The 26,315-nt window shown below is 43.8% G+C and overlaps 1 protein-coding gene across 1 annotated transcript in view; it reads right to left on the bottom strand.

Moving 5' to 3' along the window:
* Nucleotides 1-2,432: 2,432 nt before the first annotated feature.
* Nucleotides 2,433-26,315, bottom strand: part of EPHA5 (EPH receptor A5) — a 226,803-nt gene continuing 202,920 nt past the window's right edge. The window contains exon 18 of the mRNA XM_063156544.1: nt 2,433-2,529. Within this exon, the coding sequence (XP_063012614.1) occupies nt 2,490-2,529 (40 nt within the window). The 3' untranslated portion in view covers nt 2,433-2,489. The remainder of the gene's footprint in view (nt 2,530-26,315) is intronic.

Below are 26,315 nucleotides of genomic sequence, written 5' to 3'. Positions count from 1 at the left end.
TTCTAATCTGCACAATAAGTGCATCTATTCTAGCAGTGAACTGACTTTGGCATGCATATTTTTTGCAGGACAATAAATAGTTTTTAGCTGTTGAGTATTATGTTCCTCAGAGTGTTAGAAAATGTGTACTGTATAAGCCAAATGAAATTTGAAAATATTGTGCTTGATATTCAAGGTGTTTTGAGGTGTTTTGATGCTTTTTTGTGCTGTGTTGACTGGCAAAAGTTCCAAGCCAGAAGAGGGCTTCATTGGGCTAAAATTACCTTGATATAATTCGTTTCCTGGATGGTGTTTAAACTTTAGCAAGAGCTGTATAAACCTGACACTGGGCCCAGATAAATCTGGTGAGCGAGATCTTCCAAAAGTAGCATTAAGGTCTTGTGGAATTGTGGTATCAGCTGACATCCAGCCATTTTTGTTAGAGTTTGAGAATGCAAACAAAGAAAGAAAAGTACAGAATCATACTCGTGGATTTAAATGTTTCTTCTTTTGTTCTGAAACACAAACATCAGGTTTTGGACACATGCTTAGCCTCTGCCACAATCATCTGAAATTAATCATGTTTAAACTAATAGGCACTGTGAAACCAAACAGCAGTGCCTCACCATGAAAGTAAGGGAAAAATCGTTCTGGGATTTCCCCAAGTCAGTCATCTTTGGTGCAGCCTTTCTGTGAGTCATGTAAACAGAATTAACACTGACTGCAGTGGAGCAGACCTCTCCATTAGCGCCCAACAGTGACAACCCCTGCTGACCCGAGCAATGGCACACACAGCCTGGGCTCCTCCAGCAGGAGTTGTGGTGCATGTAGCTGTCAGAGACTACACCTCCTCGCCTGACAGTCTAGATTAATTCTTAGAAAGCAACAGAAGAAGAAAACAGTCCCCAAGCTGTGAATGAAGTTGTATGGCTCACTGGTATCACCAGGATTTGATTGATGTTTTAAAACATGTGTGCCTGTGTAGAATTTATGGGAGCCAGTCACTTCATACTTCTGAAGAGAGAGTGGCACTGCTAGGGCTTCCTAGAGCAGAGGATCAGAAATGTTACCCTCTACTGACTGCCATAGGTGGGTGGTCACTTCAGCCTTTTATCCAATAATTTATGAGGTCTTTTAAGTCTTAAAATGCGCTTATGTTATAGCAATACCCAGAAGGAAGGACTGACTGCACAAAATAAAATGGAAATCTAGCAAACCCTTGCCTTGGCATTGTTGGTAATTTCTTTGACAACAAAGCCATTCATGTTTTGCAGGCAATAAAATCTCATTGTGTTCCCTCCCGCTTTCCTCCTCTTCATCCTGCATGTGCTTGTGAGGAAATCATCCATTTCTCCTACCAAGATGTCCCTCTCACTCTGTTTTGGGGGAAACGCAGAATTGATTATTATTTTGTTTCCAGACCTACCATCTAATTATCTATAGCATGTTCCTGTCAAGACTCTGTGGCCAAGCCTCTGAAGAACTCCACGACACAAGAGCTCTGTGCACCTGGATGCTTTGCAGGGTGCAGGGGCTGGTTCAGAGCTGCACTGAGACCCAAAGTGTCACCAAGGGGTAAAGCTCTTGACAGGGCACAGCACACAGGCCTTCTACTCCTTGCTGTAGGGATGAGAGGGGGCCTTGGGAAAGACACTTAATTTTAAACCCACCCGTAAGACAAGTACTTTTGCTGTGAAGAGCATTGACATCTCCTCCTGCAAAAAGCTAGGTAGTAGTAGTATTAAATAAGGCTTAAAGCCTTTGGCTCTTTCTGGTTTCCAGTTGCTTGAGCAGTAATATGCTCATCTGATGGGAAACTCACCTGTGGTTTTCCCATATGAAACTTAATATTAAGTTCTCCTAGGTGGATTCATAAGACATTCCTCATAATCCCCATTTATTTCAAGCCATTTTGCAGCTCTGAATAGTACAGTGCCTCATAAAGAACGTTTCCTTTCATTCAAAATCCATTTGCATTTTATTTGTGCCTCAGAGGAAGAACAATCCAAGCTGATTACAATCCACAGACACTGTACGTAATGAAAAATTAATTGCATCAATCTTTTTGCTGTACTGGTCTTAACAACTCATTTTGAACCGGTCATTTCTCCACCTGCTCACCGGGGCCCAGGCAGCTGAAGCAAGCCCATCCCTGACACCGGCTGAATACCAATGAAGCCAAGGTCACCTAAAGCCAGGAGAGTGGGAGAACAGCACCCAGAAAAAGATGTCACTCCTGGACCAGCACTGTGTGATGGAAACCGAGTAAGTCACTGGAACACAAATCTTACCTAAAGCACATAGACAAACACACCCGTGCAGGAGGCAAGGTGCAAAGGAGAGAAGGAGGGCTCTGTTGAAATGAGAACAACAAACAGAGGTAGTTCTGGCTGCCTCCATCAGAACTGTCACCTGGCAGGCGTTGATGGTGGTTGTAAATCAAGATTTGCATGCTGGCTCCAATGCTAGTGATTTGTTCTGCCAGGTAAAGCGCCCTTGCAGAATGCATATTAATCAGGACATGGTTGCTGCTTTCCACAGTCAAAGTTGCTGAAACACAAAGGAAAAGTATCCATTAAAAATCCATACTTTACAAAGCAAGAGGAAAAAGCAGGGGGTGTTTGGGCAGGAATGACACCTGCTGCCTGCCTGCATCAATAACTCTGCAAAGCAGTAATTTTTATCCCCCGCTTGCGCTGAAAATGTTCTTTGGGTGCAATTTAATGCAAGCCATAGGTAAAGCATTTCATGTGCAAGAAGTATTCTGTGTTGAACTGTGAAAAATTACCAGAACTGGGAAAGGAGTGTAATTTCTTGATATTGGTTTGAGTATTGCAAATTCTCTCATGACTTGATCAGAGCCCTCAGATAGCTGAATTTCAGCCATCTTGTGGAGAGCTTAGTCATCATCCACTGCCTGAGGAAATGGTTGGTATCATATTTCACCAGAGTTTCAGAATATTTTAGGAAGAGAAGTGTGAAGCAGAGTAGCCAAGAGAAGGGTCTCAGCCAGGTGGGACAAGCAGGACACAGTGATTGCATGGATGATTAGGAGGAGATGCATTGCTAACACAGTATCCAAATATTGATAATACAGTTTCTAAATAAAAACTAATCTATTACAGGTTTACAGTCTCTGGCCTTGCAGAAACGACAATTAAAAAGCAGCAAAGCACCTACAGAGCTATTTTAGGATTTTCTCTCTGTATTTGAGCAGCTCTTAGGGCTCTTACTCACAGCCTGGAGAAACTACTTTATCCCACTGGCCCATCAGGTTTTTATACCCTTTTGCAGGCCAATGTGCACCCAGGTCCATCACAATCCTCTGTACTCCCCCATCTCTGGAAGCATTAATTATGTGAATATAATTAATACACACCTGGTGTTCTCAGGACAAATGACATTGGCCCTCAGGGGCAGGAAAGGGAGGGAGTGTGTGACACACACACATGCCAAAGACCAGAATATCTTTTGCTTCACTCACATGGTGTCCCATATTTCTCCAGTCACTTTTGCTATTTCTGCTTAGATGTATGCACATTCTCCAAAGTAAACAAACCTGTGTTTTTGAAGGAAGATATTTTATCTATTGGGGATCCAATGTAACATGTAGGAACTTTGAAAAAAATACATGACAACATTTAAAAAATATGTTGAGGTTTCCCATGTAGCAGAATTTAAATTGAATTTTTAAAATTGATTGTAATCATTACTTTTAATTTTCCTCTAGAAAGTGCTTGCTACAGTTCAATAATGGAGGGAAGAAACAGCTGGTCTGTGCATTTGTGAGTGAGCAGCATTTAATAGGGTAATATGTTCATTTTCTAGGTGTCAGGAATTATGAATTTATGCCAGGTCAAATTAGTGCACATGTTTTCACACAGCACAGTGAAGAGCTCCATAGCAAGCACTGTGGTGTTTAGGATGATTGTGGAACATCTACTTCTGGAATAAGAGGAGAGCCTCTCTGTTATGGAGATGTTATGAAGATGCAGCCTTTTAGAACAGAAGTGACAGGTCACATTGAACTCTCACCTCAGTATTCCCCCCAAATAATTGAAACAAGCACAAAGCTGTTGGCTGTAAAAAATGTGACTGGTGCACAAGTCTCAGGCTCCTATCATTTTCCTGCTACAAAGTGCCCCATAGCATTTCAGTAATATGAATAAAAACTAATTTTCCTTCTTCTGCCAAGATAGCAGTATGATATTGTGTTTGTAGGGTAGATAAAAAACAGACATCAAACTCTATTAAACTTCGGGCTAGATTTTTTTGCTTCTTCCCATAACCAAATAGTAAATATTGACTGAAATAAGTTTATCAATATTTATTTTGAGGGAAAATAAATCTTCCTGTTTGCGAAAGTGTAGAGCCAATTTTGTCAGGGAAAGAGATGACTCAAATGGTAAATTTCCCAATAATAATCTCAGTGGCTTTCAGCAAACAGAGGACATCCGCTGGGGAACATTCAAAACTGACTTCCAGAGGTAACCAGGTGTTAATGCCAGACAGGTGCCCAACAACAACCGCTTTTAGACACAGTGCCATTTTTAGGACTGTTCAGTGGACTTCTCCATTTAGAAGTTGATGATGTGCTTGTGCCTGCAGAGAGACAGGAACTGCATGCTCTGGGCACCTACAGCCCAGCCAGGACAGAGGAGATGCCTTGGGTGCAGGGTATGATGCCAATCCTGCCTGGAAGATGTTTACTTCATGTGCCAAACACAAGGAGAACACAGGCTTGTGAGGGAGAGGGAGAATGGGGAAGCCAGAACTTAGGTGGGCAGTGAAAATAATTTACTCCTCAGCCCAGAGAGATCACAGAGGGACAAAGAGGTGTGAGACATGAATAGAAGGCAGTCTGCACTACTGTCACTGGGGAGAAAGCAACTGACCTTATTCAGCTAATGAGATGTGAGCCGGTGCTCCTGCCAGCACAGGAGGGAGGGGATATCCCTGGTCCTGGGGCACACTGGCAGCAGCATGAGCAGAGCAGGAGGGACACAGTCCTGTGCCATGGGCTCTGGGATGGCCCTTCTTGAGCAGGGAAGTTGGAGCAGATGACCCACTGTGGTCCCTTCCATCCTGACCCATTCTGTGGATCTGTCACACAAAGGGCTGGAGCACACCGCAGTCCATGAGCAGGAGGTTCAGAAACCTGGCCAAGGTCCCAGTTTCACCTCTTGTATTCTATTTTTTCCTGCTCAGCTCTGCTCTTTACCTTGTTGCCTGTGCACAAAGTTTTTGTGGATCTGTACATAGCAGGGGAAGGTCTGAGTCAGCCCTGAGTTTGCTGACCCTTGGCTAGGGGCAGTAAGCTGTGGCACTGAGCTAGAGGCAAGTGGTGCCTTGTGCTTACTGAGGCTGGACCAGGACTTTGCTATCACTTCTTTTTCAAGTCTCCATACAAGAGTAGAACAGCTTTCCCCCTTTCTTCCACCCTCCCACTGGAAAACCACATACACTCAGGGGTAGAGATTGTCTTCTCCTTTCTCCTTACTCCTCTACCCCTTTCACTAGGAAGGAGAGAAAAAGATTGTCTTGAGACCAATAAATGAAGAGTTCTGCCAACATGATTTAACACTGACAGTATAAAGTGTCAATTATTAAATGTTCCATACCCAGTGATAGGGAAAGAAGGAGATGGATTACCAGTTCAGTGACACAGTGGAAAATATGCTTAGCTGATATGAATACCCAAATTGTCAGGTTAGAGATTACTCATTCGATAAGACAGGAGCACCTGAAAAGGTGCAAAACATAATCCTTCATAAGGCAGGAGGAATAATTTGCCTAAAAGTACATCAACTAATAGTTTTGACTGATTATAAACTGTGATCCTTGAATTATTTTCTGTTGACCTTCAGGAAAGTACCTGAGTATCAGGAGGATTTGAGGGGCTCCAAAAGCAAAGCTGTCACTTGCTTTGTTTTCAGCACAAATAAGTAAGCTCTGATCCCTTGGATATTACTCATTACATTATGTGCATCTGGGAGAAATGGTTATAAGAGGGCAACTATTTCTTTAAGAAATATTTTGTCTTTGGAAATTTTCTTGACTGTTTATATGAGTATAAAAGGTGAGATGCTTTAATGGTGGAAGCACTGCCAGCTCCTGCAGGGTTAAAAAAAAGTCTATCAAAATCCAGCCCGGGGTCATCATCCTAAGATGTTGAAGTGGCTGGGTAACTATTGTTCCTCATTCTCTGTGCCATCATGAGAACGATGACCATTCTCATGTCTCAGTCTCTTAGTGCCTGACTGCTTAGAAGCCTATTTGCATGTACACATCTTGGTACTGGTGAGTTTGTGCCATTACAGAGCTGATGTGGATCACCTTTCCTTCCCATAAAGTCTCTTTCTGACCTTTCTCACATTGTTGCTACAATGCTACAACATTGCTTCCTACCTCTTACAGAGGTGTTTGGGTGTGTGTGCTGCATGGGTGACAAGACAAGTCTGCAGCTGTAACTCAGCTCAGTCTCTCGTGCTAGGACAGTATGCTGGCTGGAGCCATCCTGCCAGGATGATGCCCTGGCTGGAGACATCCTCCTGACTCCCTGAAAGGGGAAGCTTTGTGTTTGCAGAAATCAGGTCTCGTCCCCTCTGCCTTCTTTCTACAGTGGTTGTTAGGGAGGCAGCTGGGGTGACCTTTTCTCCCTGTATGCTGTTGAATTACAAGCTTTTGCTTTCCTCATTTTCTCTAGAGTTCTAGTCCAATTTTCCCTCCTAGAAACCACACTGATTTTCCAAAATGCTTCCATTTATCAAACAGTATCCTGAGGTTTTTCCTAAGAAGGCGATCCAAGCCCAGGAATAATGCCTCAGATATTTGTGCTCCATTTCTAAAGTAGAAAAAGAAAGGAACATGATCCAACTTGGTATCCTCGTGGCATTGTTACTCTGCATAAAGACTGAGCTGGCAGGACCTGCACAAATTACCACCAGAGGACCAAAGAATAGCTAGAAGGAAAAGTACATAGCAAATTTAGAAATAATATTGCAGTAAAAGAGGTACCAACCAAAGGGGAGGACCTTTAAAAACCAATGTTATAGAATGAAATCCAATGTTAACATTCTATACTGTACAGAAGAGTTCCCTTAGGGCTATGTTCTGCCATGACAGGATTTGTCTCTGTAGGTGAATGGAGAGGAAAGACAATTGCCAAGAAGAACAGCCACAAGCGAGTTATTCTCTCTTCCTGTTCCAGCAGTGACAAGTGGCAGAAGAAAAAATCAATCATCACTCTCCACGTTGCTCTCCAGGATTTGAAGCAGCTTTATGCAGGACCTGGAGGAAATGGAAGATGCTTGGAAAGGTGATTCTAACAGCTAAAGGTTGCAGAGCTTTTCCCCAAATGGAGGAACTTGTTAAGGACCCTTGAGTTTGTGAGTATCTAGTTTTTCTGTATGATTTCTAGCCCAATCCTCCTCAACAAAGAGCAGCTCTTCCCTTCTCCAGACTTTCTCTCTTGCCTCCAGGGTTTGGGATTCCTGAGGGCTGACCTTAGCAGTAAAGACTGAAGCAAAGAAGCCATTTAGTAACTCCATCTTCTCTTATCTTTTGTCACCTGGGCACCAATGAGTCACCTGTGAGTTCTCCACAGTGTTGTCCAAGTCAATGCCAGGCTTAACCTGTGCCAAAGAACAAAGAGAACCTAATAGTGAATGAAAAGATCTTTTTTTTTTCCCGATAAAAGTGTGAGGGTGGTGGTGGGAGTGTTGTGAAGAAAAGGCTCTGGGGAATTATTTAATGTCATGCTTGTAGATCGAGGGCTTTAATAAAATAAAAAAGAGCAAAGAGGAGACTATGTGCACCTGATGATGAATGAATATGCCTGCTTGGTACTTCAGGGATGGATTAAGCTGTTGAAAAAGCATTCAACATTGGCTAAAGAACTGTAATATATGTGAAATTCCACAGTTAATGCATCATTAAATAATTTGCTGGAACTGATTTATAGGTGCAATATACTACACCATGTCAAGCCGTGCAGGATAATAAACGATATCACAAAAATATACTATTGAAACTTTTGTTCTAATCAGTCTTTTGAGTTTTAGTAGAACATAGTTCTGCAGAATTGTCCTATTGATCCTGATAGAGTAACATGTAAAAGCTTCATGCTACATATATTTTAAGACCTTTTCTTAAGCAATCTGGGTTGTGGTCCAGTGAATCAGGCACTGGATTGTGACTTGTGGGACCTACACTCTGGTCCTTGCTCTGTCATTGAAACTCTAAGCTGCTGACCTAAGTTTTTCCAGGCAGAGTGCTGTAATTCCCACTTTGAGACCTGTGCTCTCTCTTTCCATGAACGCAATGCACAATCACCCAGCTGCCTGTATTGGACACACACGGGCAGGGAAGGGGGTGATAACCATTGACCTATGAATCCAACCTTCATGGGACTTGGGTGACTTACTGCTTCTGGGGAACATCCTACCACTCCCCATATTCAGTGTTTGAAAAAGAAACGCTTGTTTCTTATCTTCCAAAAGAGAATATTCAGGGCAAAAACATTCCTCATGTCCTACCCTCTTAGGGCTTCTTTACAGTGTTAAATTCTTTACAGAAGAAGGAAATGGTCTTGGTTCACTTTGGATCTTGCCCAAAATGTTCTTCCCCTTGTCCTTCCACCCTCTATTTTCCAGAATGTGCCTAGCCTCAGGGTTCCAGGGCCTTGCTAAGCAAGATCCACAGTCACTCTTACTGAAGGAATAGTCTCACTTGTAGAAAACAACGATTTACTAGGCCAGGTAAGGAGAAGAGTAGTTTGAGCTTGGAAAACTGGTGGTGAGACATTCAGTTGAAGGAGGTCCTCTCTTCTAGTCCCTATAGGATGGTGTCTGTACTTTGAAATGTCTCTTTTGGGACCAATGTAAAGGACCCTGATGCTTGCTGGTGAATTTAGATGCACCACTCTAATGGATGAGCTAATTGTAATTAATAATTTATTTGATTAATTTAACCCCTATAAGTTTTTGTTTTGTTCAGTTTGCAAACAAGACTATTTTTTTCCTTCTTTCTAAATTATTAAGCAAGCATTTTATTCAGCTATATTTCAGCCTACTGGAAATAATTGCTAAGTTTTATTTGAATCTGTTGTTCATACTGTGTGATTGGTCATGCTGTAATTAAGAACTGTATTCTTTCACATTTTGTTGCAGTCCAGAGTTTACCAATAATCTCTAATTACAGAATCACAGAATCACAGAATATGCTGAGTTCAGCTCCTGGCCCTGCACAGACCCATCCCCAAGAGTCACACCCTGTGCCTGAGAGCATTGTCCAAATGATTTTTGAGCTCTGTCAGGCTTGGTGCTGTGACCACTTCCCTGGGGAACTGTTCCAGTGCCCAAAGGGTGAAGAACCTGTTCCTAATATTGAACCTAAACCTCCCCTGACACAACTTCAGGCCATTCCCTCAGGTCCTGTCCCTGGTCACCACAGAGGAGAGATCAGTGCCTGCCCCTCTCTTCCCCTCCCCGGGAAGTTGTGACTGCAGTGAGGTCTCCCCTCAGTCTCCTCTGCTCCAGGCTGAACAGCCCCAGTGACCTCAGCCACGCCTCACACAGCTTCCCCTCAAGCCCTTTGCCATCCTTGTTGCCCTCTTTGGTTCAGTCTCTAATAGTTTCAGCGTCTTTCTTATCTTGTGGCACCCAAAACTGTACACAGGACTCCAGCTGAGGCCACCCCAGTGCAGAGCAGAGTGGGACAATCCCCACCCTTGACAAGACTTACGCAGGTTCCTCCATCCTCACTGGCTGCCCATTGTCCAGGAGCTCCATGCAATCTCAAGCCCAGACCTTCACTCTTGGTCTGATCAAAGTTCTAAGTGTCTGTGTTTCAGTTCTGCTCCCAGATCGTTGTTGGGTTTCCTGGTGTGACAGCAGACCTGACTTGTTACTTTCCCTTATGGTTTCTGGACTGCTGAGAGAAGATGTCACTGCCTCTGCTCTGCCTGGGCTGCCCAGTCACTCAGGTCACACCTCAGGGCCATGTCCAGTCACTCAGGTCACTGCCCTGGGTCAGACACCTCAGGGCCATGCCCAGTCACTCAGGTCACCCTCAGGGCCATGCCAAATCACTCAGGTCACTGCCCTGGGTCAGACACCTCAGGGCCATGCCCAGTCACTCAGGTCACAGCTCAGGGCCATGCCAAATCACTCAGGTCACTGCCCTGGGTCAGACACCTCAGGGCCATGCCCAGTCACTCAGGTCACAGCTCAGGGCCATGCCCAGTCACTCAGGCCACCCTCAGGGCCATGCCCAGTCACTCAGGTCACACCTCAGGGCCATGCCCAGTCACTCAGGTCACCCTCAGGGCCATGCCCAGTCACTCAGGTCACTCTCAGAACCATGCCCAGTCACTCAGGCCACCCTCAGGGCCATGCCCAGTCACTCAGGTCACCCTCAGGGCCATGCCCAGTCACTCAGGTCACTCTCAGAACCATGCCCAGTCACTCAGGTCACCCTCAGGGCCATGCCCAGTCACTCAGGTCACCCTCAGGGCCATGCCCAGTCACTCAGGTCACTGCCCAGCTCATGCTGCTGCCGTCCTCAGCTCCCAGCCTTCCCTTGTGAGGTCACTCCAATCTTGCAGCTCTCTGGTAAATGTTTTTTACTGGAGTAATCCTGAGGAGAGTGTTTAGTACCAAACATAAGAAAGAATCTCTCTCTCTGCCTTGATTCAAGGAAGAATTAAGTTGTCTTTTAGCAGTGATTTTTGCATTTTAGAGGAGAAGGTGGTTCATATTTTGAATGAAACTTTAAATTTCCCTGAAGTGCCTGACCGCAACAGTGTTTGTAAGCAGTCATAAGGGAGAACTATTATGTTTAATAAGTAGGAGGTGTCACTAATGTGAATGCAACTTAAACACTAGAATAAAGAGCTTCTGTGAAAAGAAGGATCCATATCTCCTGAGAAGATTCTTAATATTGGTCAAAGCCAGACAGCTTTTGAAGGAGCGATTATTAAAAATAACCTTTAAGGGGGATCATATTTTGAGATGGAGATGTAACTCTTTTAATGTTTATGTTGTTTAAAAACTTCTTTCTAGAGGTCAAGAAGTCTCACTATCTAAGAGAAAGATTTCCAAATGCATTTTTTGAGTTGCACAGCACCCCCCTCCCTATGAGAGCAGCTGCAAAAGATGTTAGGAAAAGATGGTATTCCACTGGGGAAGGGGAGGCGGACATTAAAATGTTTGTTTTGGCCAGACTGAGCGTGGCAGTGCCCTTTCCAGAATATGTGCTGTACTGAAGTTGATGGGAATGCTGATCTGAATTACATGAGGACCAAGAAGAACCGGGCACTCTAGTGAATTCTAGAGCACACAGGACTATTAGCAAATTTTTATAACATAAGACCAGCTCTCTGCCAGTGCAAATCAGCTTACTGTTGCTGAAAAACATGATCTCAGTTGAAGCAATCAGTTACAGTTATGCTACTTTACAACATATTCCAACTGAAAATCTCTCTGAGAGCTTGTGCTAACCTCCCTAATTGACAGAAAATGTTCCCAAGATTAAAAACTGACCTAAACATCACCATCATCTCTTTAATATCCATCTTTACTGTACCATATGCCTGATAAAATACCGCTACTGCAAAATAAGAAAACTGCTGCCAAGACAGAGAATCTGTTAAGGGAGTCACTTTTCTTTTAAGCCTTGGAAATACACTAACTCTAAGAAAACAGGCACTTGGAGAGGACCTTGGTGAGCTATGGTCCGTTGTCAGAAATGTTGCAGCTAATTAGCAGCCAGAGTTTCCAGAGAGAACAAACTCTGACAAGATGGAAAGGCTCCTTGCAGTGTCTCAGCCCCCAAGAGTTTTGATGCTGGTACAGTTACTGATGCAACTTCTACGTTACATTAATCTAAAGAGGGAGCCACAACAAAGGACTTCTAAATGAAGTGAATGTTCTGTAGCTCACGCCTATTTGGTACTTGCTTACTGACCACTGCTTTTCCAATTGTAGCATTTTCAGGAGATGCAGTCATCATGGAAAACAAAATTTTATGGCCCTTCTAGTTCTGTAAGTCACTTAGTACTATTATGAGTATTCTGTGAATTGTGTAAGAGTTGATAATTTTATTTTTCAGCATAGAAGAACTTGTTCTTCTGTCATAAAAGTATTTGCACTGAGTTGCCATAGTTTTCTCCACATGTAGTGAATTACCCCACCAATTCCAAAAAGCTTCTGTATTGTCATCTTCAGGATATCTGCTGTTGGCTCTCAGTGAGTAAAGATTCCAAACCACTGCTGTAGCAAGCAGCCTGAAGAGTCCTTCAGATCCTTCTTTACTTTTAACTGTACAATTTTGATGCACTTTCCAGAGAACAAGATAAGGAATCATGTAACTTGCAGTGAATCTCAGTGATGAAGCTATCCAGCATGGAATGAATTAGCTGCCACTATCTGAAAAATCACTTGTGTGAGGTAAAAGCATTTTAAGTGATGAATTAAATATCATGATTCGAGTTGCATGAATAAGCAAATAAGAAAGAATGGCATTGCCACACAGCTTGGTGAATTTCCCAATCTTTCCTGTGTACACGTGTCATCTCAACAAAGGCCTCTTTGTTTGCTTTCGGTTTCTAATTTGTATTTCATCCTTGGAAGTGTTATGTGTAGGCACAACAGCCTTCCTCCAGTAAATACTCCTTCAGTATTATCCAAGCTGGATGTGATTCAGACTAATGAAGCAAAAAATCAACTTCTCATATGTGGGCAGAATGAGCAGAATTGCTTCCTTCTTCTGGTACAGTCTACCTCATCAGAGGTGCTTTTGAAGAAACAATTTTTTGTTCTTTCCTGTTTCAGTTATTTTTTCTGCATCCAGGTCAGTCTGCACAAAAGGTGGAAATTGGGAATTAATTATTGCTACCTGTGTTCCTTTGAAGCTTGTTTCTGCAAATATTGTTACAGTCTGGATTCCATCCCTGCAATTTAAATGAACAATTGGTACTTTACTGACCCCATCTCTTGTAGCTATTTCAGGAATTAGAGTGGTTAGCAAAGACCTTGCTGGCAATAACAGCTGATAGTGCATGGCAGAATGATTACCCTGTTCATTCCCTGCCTGTTCTCAAACTGCAACTGTGTTTTTAAAGGGGAAAGAAGCTCCCTGAAATGTATTCAGGTTGTGTGTGCTTGGCTCAAGGGCTCAAGGGCAGGCATGAGGCTCAGAAAACTTCAGTCCATAGGTTTACCTCTGGTGATTCTCTGTGGCTCTGCTTTCCCAGGGACTCTGGTCACCGTCATATTTTCTGAAAAATCCCTTCACCAGGATTTCTTCTCCTGGGAAGCTGAGAAGCCTCAGAGAAAAATGAAAACAATAATGATCTAATTTGCTTCTCCTGTGTTTTGCTGCTTTGGAATGCGGTTTGGACATTTTTTACCAACTAGTCATTGTTTTACTGGTTTCATGTAAATGGTTTTAACTTAATAACAAATAACAAATAAATCAATAACAAATAACAAATACACAAATATATAATATACAATAACAAATAACAAATCATGGTCCAGCTGTGTCAAGACTCTGGAGAGAGTCACAAATTTTTCATTATTATCTTCTGCCTGTATCCGTTCTCTATTCTTTAGTATAGTTTAGTATAGCATAATATAATATAATATAATATAGTATAATATAATATAATATAATAATATAGCATAACATAACATAACATAACATAACATAACATAACATAACATAACATAATAATAAATTAGCCTTCTAAGAACATGAAGTCAGATTCATCTTTCTTCCCCACGATGGGGGACCCCAGAAAAGACTATGGTCACTAGATTTTCCTTTTGTGCAGCAGTTCTTGGCGTCCCTTTGCATGCCACAGTGCCCATGGGGGAACAGGAGTGTGCCATGAAACATTCTCCAGAGCTGCTCACAGCACCTCCACAGCATGGGAAGCGTCCTGCTTCCCACAGGAATCACTTCTGCAGTGCAAGGCTGCACACAGCATCCCTGCCACACTGGCAGCAGGTCAGAGACCTGGAGCTGAGCCCAGCTCCCAGATCAGCTCCTCCTCTGTGACTGCTCTCACCAGCTCCTGCCTGCTGTGGGAAGCCCAATCAGCCTCCCAGACTCGCTCAGTCTCTCAGTTTCTGGACTGAGATTTCTAAGTGCTGAGTTTAACCAATTTAGTGGGAAATAAACCTGTGGAAAGCAGCTTCCAAAGCACTCTTCTGACAGTGTGAGATCTCCCCCTGCATTTGAACAAGCATAACAGATGCAAAAAAAAAACCCTGTGTGTATTCACAAGTTTTCGTTTGAATACTTCTGCCATGAAAGAGGACAGCTATTCCTTTATAGAATAATTTCCCACTGAAAGAAGTAAAATTTAACTACTCACCCAGCTCATAAATATTAATTTGCAGTTAATAAGTCTTTTTTTTGTGCTAATAATTTGAAATTTTGCTACAAATGTCTGGCCTGTCAAAGCCTGCATATTAATTATAAATAAACGTGACTCCTCATCTTTATAATGAAATAATAGTTTAATCTCAGGACTGCCACTTTTCATTGGGAATGATGAATGACATCTTGGGAATGACACTGACAGCATGCCAGTGAAGTATATACTGCATGAAGTATAAGCAGTGTCAAACAGCTTATACTTCAAAGTGTCTCAGGTTTGGCTAATGGTTGAAACAATAAAATAAGGAGATTGGCAAACTAGAGAACAACTCCCTAGTTGTAGTTTTCCCATGCATAATAGTCCAGGCAACTTTATGGAAGAATTTCTAATTTGTGTAGAGATATAATTGAGCAGTTCATTGTGATCCCTGCTTTTGGAGTAAAACTATGGGCAGGTTGATATTTTTGATTAGTGTGCACATAAATGCAGTTTTTCCCAAATGCAGTTTGATCTGGAGTGAGGTTTCAGGAAGATTAACTTTCCACTATTGTTACTAACAGGCAGGTCAGCAAAGGTCCCCAGCACACAGTAGGTGTCATTTTAGGCACCATGCCTGAATGCAATGGACTTCTAAAAACATGATCCAAAACAGGGAGGATTTTTTCTTGTTTTTCTCACAGTACCTTTCATTGCAAGTCCAGCCAAGTATGTCACAGTTGGAGCTGCAGGAACTTACTTTCAGCAGAGATGTTCTTGAAAATGTGTCCCTATGATATTGGTTGAAGCTGCCTCTCCAAGCTCTCTGGGGATACGTCTACAAAATGTACTACAAACAGATGCAAGTCACTCTGTCACTTGCTCCAAACTGATATGAAGCTCTGTGAGCAATGTTCACATGGCCCCAAGTGGGCTTCTGCTTCCCAGCTCTCCCTCTCATTGAGGCTTGTTATCTCAATACCCTGCTGTCAGCTCTGAGCCCACGTGTTGGCAAAATATTATGTATAGACATCTACTTCCTGAGAAACAGCCTCCACAGGTCCCTGAGCCCAAAACTTTTTGTTTTCCCTGGAGGTGGAATCTTGCAGGTTTCCCACACTAGACCAGGATTTGACTACCAGAGGCAAAAAAGGTCTGCTGTAACCATTTCCTAGTATTTGCTGAAGTTCCCACATGTGGAAACCTGTGCCTGATCTTCTTAGAAACAAAGAATTTTTTGTTTAATGAAGCTTGAACTGAAATGATTTTTAAAAAAACTTTAGTTACATCTAATCTGACAGTTCCTCAAAGGCAAAATTGAATAAACTTTCCTCCTCTGTGTATGATTGAGGTACTATTGAGAAGAACTAAACAACCTCTAGTCCTTGCTAGGACCTGAAAGCCTCCCTAAGCCAAATGAAATCCCCATTTCTGATTATGGATCCAGCTCTCATTTGAACTGTGTAAGCTCAAATCACATGCTTCTGCAGTATTAGTATTACAACCAGCTTACAGTGTAGTGCTGAGAGGAGCACCAGAACATACATGAGCACGTATCAGAAATAAAGCTGTCACATACACATTGTAAGGACAAGAGGAGTTGCTTTGGCAATAGGATCTGTCAGAAGCTCACAGATACAAACAAGAGTGTTTCAGGTATGTACTCTGTGCATTAAAAAGCAGCCTATAAAGACCCACTTAGATATCTGTTACTCTTTAACAAAAAGAAAACCACTTCACACCAGCTAGGCACCCTGGTAGGTCATCCTTAAATATATAATGCCTGGAGAGCAGAGGCACTGTGCTGGCACTTGCTGCCACAGCACTTTGCTGCTCCTCTCTGCTCACACTGACATCCATCCCTGCAGATGATTTTGTTGTGCAGAGCAGCTCTGGGTTTGAGCAATCAAATTGTTCTAAAATAAACCCTATATATGTACATATATATGTAAACATCAGTCATTCAATGACATTTCACTCTAATCTGCCCCAAGGGGTCTATTAACAAGAATTTCATTTACCTTGCCTTCAGGGGTGGGTCTTAACATGAGATGCTGCAGTGCTGCTCTCACTGGAAAAATACCTGCATCCCCAGGCTTTGTTGTCCCCATAAAACCCTCCTTTCCTCCAGTGTACAAGCTGTACCTATTGCCTGTTTAAATTAGGAGTGGATGGGCAGCAGGCAGCCCTGCTGGCACTGGTAGATCTTTATTGTCTTGACCAGTCTCTCCTGGGACTCTTTCCCAGTGCCTCTGTCCACGGCTCCAGGAGCTCCAGTTCAGCTCAGGGCTTGCATCCCATTCCTAGATCATGCTCTGGGTGTACTTTTCTTTAGTTTTGTCTTTGGATTTATCTTCTGCCGCTTCTGTTTGATCCCCTGAGAGGTCCACAGGACTGATTTGTGGCTTTGCCTGCTAGACAAACCTGCTGCCAGCTCCCTGCTCTGCCTGCCCCGTTTGGGTGCTCTGGGGCTGCTCCCTGGCTGTGCTGTTCTCACCTTTGGCCCCTGGCTTTGTTTCTTTCCAACACCTGGCTGCTCCTGTTAAAAAAAAGAGCAGCAGGCAGGGCTGGCAAACTGAGGGTGCTGGTAATATTTCTCCTGGGCAAGACTGATGCAGGGCATGCAGTGCTGCTCAGAGATCATTATTTTTATGACTGTGGGGTCTACAGGCTCCTGTCACTTTGGTAGCTTCTTGTGTGAGGCACTGCCAGTGGAGAGTGTCAGGGAATCCCATAAAATTGCCCTGTCTCGAGAGCCAATGTGGATGTTAGGGGTGTGGAGAAGGAAAAAGGGGAGTGATTTACCAGTGCTGCAAAGAAAGTGGGATTTCCTGTGCAAAAGGAAGAAATAAGAGTTCAGCTTGTCAGGGACCTTGTGATTTTCCTCAATAATCATGACATTCAGGGTATATGCAAAGCAGCACAAGGCACCTTGACTGATTTATCCTGTAGTTATTCTACAGGGTTTCTGCTTCCCTTCTGTGTCTCCATAGTTAGAAGGTACTTATGAAATATGTGGGTGACTACAGTGTCAGGATGAATGAACTGTCATTAAATCAGTAGATATGTAATGGGGCAAAACCATAATCGGCAAATATATGAAGAGCTACTTAAATATTTAAAAGAAGGGTTGTGCATCTTCAGGATTGGACTCTCTTTTCAGCTTCACCATCTAAAATGTATCTGCTAATGCCCTGCTAATATAACGAGACATAGGATAATAGCTATAGGTAACAAACATGATATGGCTTTGGAAATTTCTTTGTGTGACTTGTGGATAGGAAATCAGATTAGTTATTCAGCACCAACCTGGCACACATCTGGAAAGGAGAAAGATTGAAGTGACTTTAAGCTTTGCTTGTTTTTTCGCCCTATCTGAACATGATATGAAAGGCTGCTTCTCCATTCTGCTGGCAGAGAAAACAAATGGATTGTCCAAGAGAACAATTTCCAACATTTATGGTAAATTGAAGAAAAAAAGCATCAAAACAGGAGGCTTCACGTCAGGAACATCAAGTCCCTTCACTCCCCATTTGGCCTTGGACAGCCTTTGACTGAAAGCATTGCACTGAAGTGAATGACAAGTGGAGAAGGGAGGTGATGCATAAAAGTAGTGTGGGGAAAGAAGGCAACCAATATTGGACCCTCACCAGGAGCCCATGTGTCTTGTTGCTGGGATACAGTGGAGATGGATGGGAGAAGGCAGGAAGAAGTCATCTGCTTGAGGAGTTGCTTAATAGACAAATAGCCTAAGCAAAGGGACAATTTAGAGGCCTAATAGAGAAATATAATCAGATTCCCATCAGCTTTTTCTGGACAATAACTCGGGTGTGTGTTCTGGTATATACCTGATACCCAGTGCTTTACACCTCATTCTTTCAGCCACATTTTCAGAGGTCAGAGTGCCTCCACCAATGTTTGAGAGCAGCAACTGTGCTGCCTTAGGACCTGGATGCTGCAGTGTTTCACATAGTTAAGTAATAGACAATGCTTTAAGGAGAGTCAGGGAGAATTCAGGGTGTGCATCATCTTTAATTATTGTTTGTTTGGGAGATACACTGAGAGGGCCTGAAATTGGGAGGGTTTATACAAGGAAAAGGAGTCCAGCTCCAAGACCCAGAGCTGAGTTGGTTTTCCCAGCCATCCATTGGGATTCAATAGGGGAGACAAGAATTTAATCCTGAGTTTCAAACCTCAGATGAATATCTCACCAACAAGCACGTATTTTTTTGTGTTTTTGCCTGCAGGTGGTCAGAACTTCACCAACGTGATCTTGACTTCAGACCACTGCAAAGCCAAGGCCAGCAGATGAACCCTACAGTGACAGAGAAAAGCTGCATGATGGATCTTTTCAATTTCTTCATGCATCAAGATGAAAGCCAAGACAGGGGTACATGAACATTGTAAAGGAACATGCTTTTAGCCTGCAGTCTAACCTCCTGGTTCTGGTTGTTTCTACTGCCTTTGGCAATTCACTGGCACAAAAGAAAATACTGATTCAGAGATCTGGCATAGCATTGTATCTTCCCTATTAAATACAGTGGGGAAATTGAGAATTCTGAGTATTGAATTTCAGAAAGGAAAAATTTATCAGCTACTGCAGCAGACTTTTCCAAACCATAGAAACTACTATCAAAACATAAACATAATATCAGAGCAGTCATGTAATTGATTGGTTTTCTTCACTGCCTTTCCCATGCTCCCACACTACAGTCAGCATTTGAGCTCTCTTGGCTCAGAAGATGCCTGCAGCATGGAAGAATGATGTGCACTTCCAGCTGTGCCCAGCTGCTCTCCAGCCAGCAAAGTGCTGTGGGGCAGAGCCATTTTTTCAGATTTCTACCAGCACCAGAATTGGAGGGCGTTGGCTTTCTGATAGTGTGATGTGCAAGCTGTAAGTTTTTAATTTCACTTCACAGCAGCCCAGCCAGCCACTCTCCTCACATGATTAAATGTTGGTTTTTGCCTGTTGAGCTCTGGCAGAGTGTTCCATGAGTGCACTCATACTGGGAAAGCTCTCAGAGCAGTTGGCTGGCTCAGTAAGCATCCTGCCAATGAGAACTGGAAAGGCTGCAGTATTTATCTTGCTGATTTGTGGGCATTTCATTTTTCAGATGGGAGCCTTTGGTTGCAAAAAGCCATTGACAAAGCTAAAGCAGCTGCTGCGAGGCTTTCTCAAAGGAGCCTCTCTCCTGGACGTCTCAGGGTATTTTTAAAAATTGGTGCACATGTGAGTCATAAAATCTAAAACAAAGAAGAAAAAGAAAAGCATCCCCAGACTTCAAGAAAAGTTCTTCCTTAGTCTGGAAGGGACTGAAGGCTCTGGGTGATCCTTCCACGGTAACATTCAAGAAGAAGGAGAAAAACCCCTACCTTAGCCTTATTTGGAAGATAAGGTGGGTAAGAATTTATAGGCATTTCTGGTTTATTTGTAAATCTAATGGTGAATGATATCTGCATCAAGGGTCTTGACAGCCTGAGGTGAGAATGGGATGTAAAATAGACTAGAGTTTTGAGGAATTGGGTTCTTGGTGTTGAGGCAAATCCTGCAGCACCAGAGCATGGCCAGGTCTCACCAGGTCAGGTTTACCCTCAGAGGTGGCTTTGTGCAGCTGGAGATCCAATACCTCGTTTCTGAACCTTTTTAGAGAAGCAGTGACTCAGCTGGAGCTCTTGCATCTGCTTGTGCCTTGAAATATGGATGTACTGGTTAACTTTTCCCTGAAGACAAAGAGGAAGCTGCCTTTTTAGCCAGCCTAATCTTCCTTTCACTCCAGAAAGCTCAGATTGGGTATTTAGTCCTGCTTTGCAGGATTCAGCAGCAGAGGATCACTAGCCTCACATTTGAAGGAAAAATTTAAAAAAAATTGTTACTCATCTGTCATTGTTGAGATCTTCTTTTAGAAGATGTAATTAGGGTTACACAAGGCAAAAAAATATTCTGTGTCTGAAAATGGAAAAAAGCAATCAAGAAGATTATGGCAGGGAATTAACTTCTCCTGCAACATTTATGTTTTGGAAGGTCAGTAGATAAGACATGTGAAAAGATCACTTATAGATCACTTAGTTCTTACTCAAGCTAAATAAATTTAGCTCCAAACAGTGCTTTCTCTAGAAGCCCCTTCTATGGCAGCAGTGCATGCCAAGGCTGCCTCTCCTAAACCTGTGCTTGTGGCACCCTGTTGTCTTCAGCAAGGCCCCCAAATGTAAACCAGTCACCACCCTTGGGATACCCCAGGCTGAGGAGACATACACATGAGCAGGAGAGTAGGGTCCTTCTTCAAAAAAAGCTTCCTGCAGATGACTGAGGTCCACTAAAGTCCGGCTGAGGTGTAAACCTTTCCCACACTCAGCACCAAGTGAGGAATGAGAGCGAGCAGTGATGTCCAAACTCAACAGAACAGATGGCTCTTGGCTCCCTTCGAGCAGACCTCATGCTGCTGTGTCTCCATCTTTCCAAAGCTGTTATTGAGTCCATCCAACAACAGGACAGAAGCCTGTGCTCCTCTGGGAAGAAAATTTTCCTTAAAAAAACCACAGCACAGCTGGCTTCAACTAAACCAAATGATTGCAGTGAAAGCCCACTTGGGGCTCATTTCACAGCCTGGTGCTGTTGTCCTTAGCTGAGGTGGCCAGATTGTCAGAGGTGCTGGGCACAGGCACCAGGGAGTCTTTTTTCATTGCCATTATTTTAATTGGGTGCCTTGCAGGCAAATTGCTTCACAGGCTGATTAAATTTATGAATAATAATTATTTCATTAAGGTATACTGTACAACTAAGAACTTACCTTCTTATATACATTTTTTCCTTTTAATCTTGTCACTTAATGCAGTATCTACAGAATTAGCCACAATACTTCTGTTTAGGAATGATCAGAGGCAAGCTGAAAATTAAAGCTAGAAAATATTGCAATCCTTCTGCTCCTAGAATTAAACTTGCAAATTTGCAATATTAATTACACGTACAGGTGTTGTGCAGCCCTTGTTACATTTGGTATGCTGCCTTAAGAACTGAAGAATTGTAGTTATTTTTTTGGTTTGCACCCTTTTCTTCCTAAGGAAGGCGCACATTAATCAGACTTTAAAATGTACACCAGTTTGGACTTATGAGGATGGAGCATACTTGAGCTCACAGTAATTCAAGGTTTTCACACAGGTGTTCAAAGTTTTTTAAGAAGGTGCAGAAGATGAGAGCCAGTGTGTCTCTTTTTGGTGGGCAAGTGCCCTTGTGTCCTAGGATGGCTCTGAGCTCCAAGTTCTGTGGGTGAGAAGAACTCTGCTGGCACAAGCAGATCACTTCAACAAGGCCCTGGGAAAAACATGGATTCAGCTTCTTCTCTGCTGTCAAAATGAAAGACTGAATTAAATATATTGTAAATCTTCAAGTAATTGCTGGGAAAACTAGCTGAAAAAACAAGAGCACTTCTGATTTGGAAGGTGGGATAGAGAAATCCACACGGTTGGCCTCTTTTTAGCCAAAACACCTGCCCAAGGAGAGCATTTTGCCCCACACTAACAAGTCCTTGTTTCTTAAATGGATTCTTTATGAAGCCTCACCTTCAGTCTAACAGCAGGTACATCAGATACTGCCCTATTTGTGACTGCCCAGCGGGACTCTGAACCCCCTTACACTCCTCAGAGAGTCCGGGGGCAAGCCCTGCAGCGTATACCTCCCTCCCTGCTCAAACACCTTCTAGGTGGGGAAAAGCAACTGTGCCTAAATTCAGCTGTGACTGATTTTATTTCTAGCCTGTGTTTCAGCTGGTGTTGCAGGTCTGTGCACTAATTTGGATCCTAATAGCCCAGGATTGGTGAATGTGTCCTCTGCTTGGCTGCATGAATGAGCTCTGATGTAACACGGCAAAACTGAGATTCTCTGTGTCAGGATGTTCACCATCAGTGATGGATGGCTGGAGCTGTGTATTAATCTAGGTCTGGTAAAAACAGGCACAGGACTATCTATAAAGATTTTTTCCCCAAGGATTGCTATCAATACTATTTATCAGCTTGATAGCAGGCTATAGGGGGAGGTCTTCTTGAGGCCCCTGTTAACTTTCAGCTCAGTGAGGCCCACAGCAGTGGGTGCTGGGGAACTTCTCCCTCCTGCAGGAGAGGCAGAGTGTCAATGAGGTACACACAAGTTGGCAATTTCACTTCAAGCTTCCCGTAAATAAGGCTCAGCCTCCTGCTGTACATCAGGGTGATGAAGAGGCAAAAGGTGCAGCTCGATTCCCACAATAGCCACTTCTTTTTCCTTTTGACTTAAAGAAATGTCAGCCCACACTTGACACATCTGAAATATCTGCACCGCGGCCTGAAAGATCTGTTTCAGGACTTGTTAGAAGACATATTTCATGTTCTTATTTACTTTCTTTTTTTTTTTTCTTCTGAGTCTTGGATAAACTGTTTGCTAATGATTTGCTTTAATGTTTCAGACTATATTGTAGAAAACATTGTTCTTAGTCATACAAAGTGACTGCCAAGTTCCAACTCTATTATTAATTAGCAAGGCTATCCAAGTGAGAACAAAATAATAAAGATCCTCTTCCCAAGTCCCCCACTATTATTCCCACATCACTCAATTCCATCTTTCTTTACCAGAGTTCATTTCTAAAATATACCCAAAAAGCACATTCCAGCCATGTCTGTACACTGAGAAGCTGTTCTCTTTCTCCATTTGTTTTACTGGAATGACTCAGAATAAAGCAATTTATACAGGAAAAACACCACTCAGTACCTCACCTGTTAATATCTTTTTTTTTTTCCCCCACTCATGTCGTGGTTGGGCTGTGGGAGATCTTTTCACATGAAGGTATTTCCTGCCAGGGAATGCAGAGGCAATGCTGTTGCCTTTCCAGGGTCTCAGGTGATGTGTTGCTGGCCCTGCCTTGCTCCAGCTTCTGCCTTGGGCCAGGGGAGGTGATGCCCTGGTCAGGAGCAAATTTGGGAGCTGCCATAACAGCACCCAACCATATTCAGAACACCCTCCTTCTACCTCAAATCATATGAATTGAATAAGAAAAATGGTTTTCCTCAGCAATATAGTTTTTTTTTGAGCCATTTGCAAGCTCTTGGTCCCTCTCAAGCTGCCACAGATCCTGAGGGCAGAGGCAGCCTTACCAGTAGAAGGATTTTTTCTTTCCAGACACTGCTCAAGCAGGTTTCCCAGGGCCAGTGACAGAGCAGGTGAGACACCAGCTAAGAAAGACACAGCACTTTCTCCTCCCATCCCCATGGTTTCAGCTTGAGCAGAACCAGTGTTGTACCACAGAAGAGATGTCAACTATATTATACAAACGTATTTTGAGATGGTAGAAAATATTTTAACCAGGTTTCTCCTACCTGAAAATACTATTTTATTTGTTATTTTCCTTTACCACTAAAGTGTTTTAGACTATTGATCTTTGCTAATTGGAACCAGTCAAGGATGGCTGTGCAGTAACATCTGGGATGACAGTCCCTGGGGAGAGTGAACTGGGGGGATGTCTGCTACCAGCGAGAAAGTCACTTATTGACTGTGCTAGGGTCTGAGTTTTGGCTGTGTCACCTTGCAGAGGAGACTCATGCAGAGCTGGGACAGCAGGGTCACTGCAGCTTTTACCCTCGGGCAGCACACTGGGCAGGGCTGCTCAGACACAAACTCAGAGGCTGACTCAGGCACGAGCCCAAAGCAGCTCTCCTGCTCCATCCCAGGGCAATGGAGAGCGGGAGAGAAGAGAGGAGCCAAGTGCCAGAGAAAGGGCTTGTGAGTAACAGTGTCCTTTGCGCAGCCTGTGCTCAAGGGAGTCATTGCCCATCAATCCTACCTGAGCCCAAACATTCCCTGCACGTGCCAGGGCAGAGCAGGAGCTTCTCCAACCCACACTGCGAGGGAGAGATTGCCAACCATCTGAGAGCAGGTGGAGCAGTGCAAGAGGGAGCTGGATAAGGTTTAGCTGACTTGCAGCAAAGGGGGAGGAAGAGGAGTTGTGGTCCCTGCCACTGCACACAGCAAGAAGTGGAAGGAGCTAAATGCTGAACATCAACATCATCTGAGGAGGGGATGTGGGACATGAACTCTTGGCAAAGGAATTCAAGAGGAGCAACCTCCAGAAGAGTAGCAACAACCCTTACAGGGGGATTTTTGAAATGCCAGTGCTATTTTTCAGAGTGAAACAGTTTAATGATGTTTAGAATTAGGTCACTGGCTGCCTTGGGAACTGTATCTTAAACTTTGATAACCCTCATTTTGGGAAGTAAGTGTCAATTAGGGCTTATTTAAAGGTGGCTGACCTTTTTAACCTGCATTGCTGTGTGAGAGATGGTCATGATCTATGGAGAAACTTGGGAAATGTGCTTTATTTGCCAAGAGAAAAAAAAAACCAGAGAAATGCTCTTTGTTTTTCTAAGTGTCATGTGCCAACATAAGGCTGAATGTTTCATCCCTGGAAGTGTTCAAGGCCAGGCTGGATGGGAACAAGTGGAAGGTGTCCCTGCCCCTGGTAGGGAGGCAGGAGATCTTCAAGGTCCTTTCCAACTTTCTATAATACTATAATTCTGTGTCTCTGTGATTCTATTTTACTCTGTTTGGCCTTCCCAAGGCCAGTGCAGGCCCTCCTGCCTCTGAAGGCCTGTCACAGTGCAGATAGAGCCAGATGAAGGGAGATCCTAAATCCAGGCCCAAGCTGGTGGCCACAGGAATGTTCATCTTGGTTCCCAAGCAGAGCAGAGAGCCATCAGGTCTAGTCAGTTCCTCTGTCTGTTTCTGGGAAATAATTCTTCAATATAATGTGTCTTATTTTTATCCTAATTTTTAGTGAAACTAGTTATTAATTAAAGGAAGTTTTTGTATCTGCAGCTTTCACTTTGTCTTCTGAGACATATCTGTCCTGGTTTCAGCTTCTTAGTAGCTGGTGAAGTGCTGTGTTTTGGATTCAATATGAGAATAGTGTAGATAACACACTAATATTTTAGTTGTTGCTCAGTAGTGCTTAACCTAAATCAAGGACATTTCAGTTTCCCACACTCTAGCAGTGAGAGTGGGAGGAAAGCTCATGTCTTTACAAACAATTTGCTGGGTGAAGGTATGGGGTTAATGTCTTTGAAATGGGTCTTAATGTCTGTACTAACTTTGGGCAGCAGGTTTGTGGCAGAGCCCAGACAGCTTGGCTCCTGGAACACACAAGTGTGTCAGCACAAGCCAGAGTTTCTGAACTTTGGGCTTGAGCAGGGGGCCCAGTTAGCACAGATGCTGCCTTTGGACCTTGCTGTCCATAACATCAACCAGGATGGCAGAGACAGCAACCATGACAGCTGGACATGGATGGACCCATCAGACTCGGGCCAAGGTCTCCAAAGCCCCAGAGATCTGGACTTCTCAACGGGAAGAAAAGGGTGGGAGACCTCGGCTATCAGCGGCCACGGACAACGACCTCTAGTGATGAATGGACTAATAAGAATTGGCTGCTTTATTCTCTGTATTTACTTGCCAGGGCTCCCTGAGGCGCAGCACAGCCCAAGGGGGCCGCAGCCCCTCCAAAGCCCGCTGCTTCCCGAGCACGGACAGCCTTCCTCACCCCTCTCCAGTGCCTCTGGCAGCTCCTCCCTCATGCCCTACATCCACATCCGGGGGGGCGGAGCGGAGGAAACAGGGATGAGACCCCAGAAAATCCCATTTCTCCAGGAGAACGGGCGGGAGCCAGGGCGCGACTGAAAATCCGCCCAGGACGCCACGGAGGGGCAGCACCGACCGAAGGATGGCCCGCAGTCCTGGGAATCCCGGCGGGAACGGGGCGGGGAGAAGGGAGGAGACAGCCCCGTTTTGTCCCGTTTTGTCCCGGTTTGGCCCGGTTTGTCCCTGTTTTCTGGGGCGGGCCCCGGGCCAGCGGAGCGGGGCGGGCAGGGAGTCTCCAGCGGGCAGAGGGAATTTCCATCCCGAAAGAAGCTTTGCTTTGCCCGGGCGCTGAGGCAAGCTGGGACACAGCCCAGGCTG

The sequence above is a fragment of the Melospiza melodia genome, chromosome 5 (genome assembly GCF_035770615.1).
Source record: "Melospiza melodia melodia isolate bMelMel2 chromosome 5, bMelMel2.pri, whole genome shotgun sequence".
NCBI classification, from domain to species: domain Eukaryota; kingdom Metazoa; phylum Chordata; class Aves; order Passeriformes; family Passerellidae; genus Melospiza; species Melospiza melodia.
This window is presented reverse-complemented; position numbering and strand designations above follow the sequence as displayed.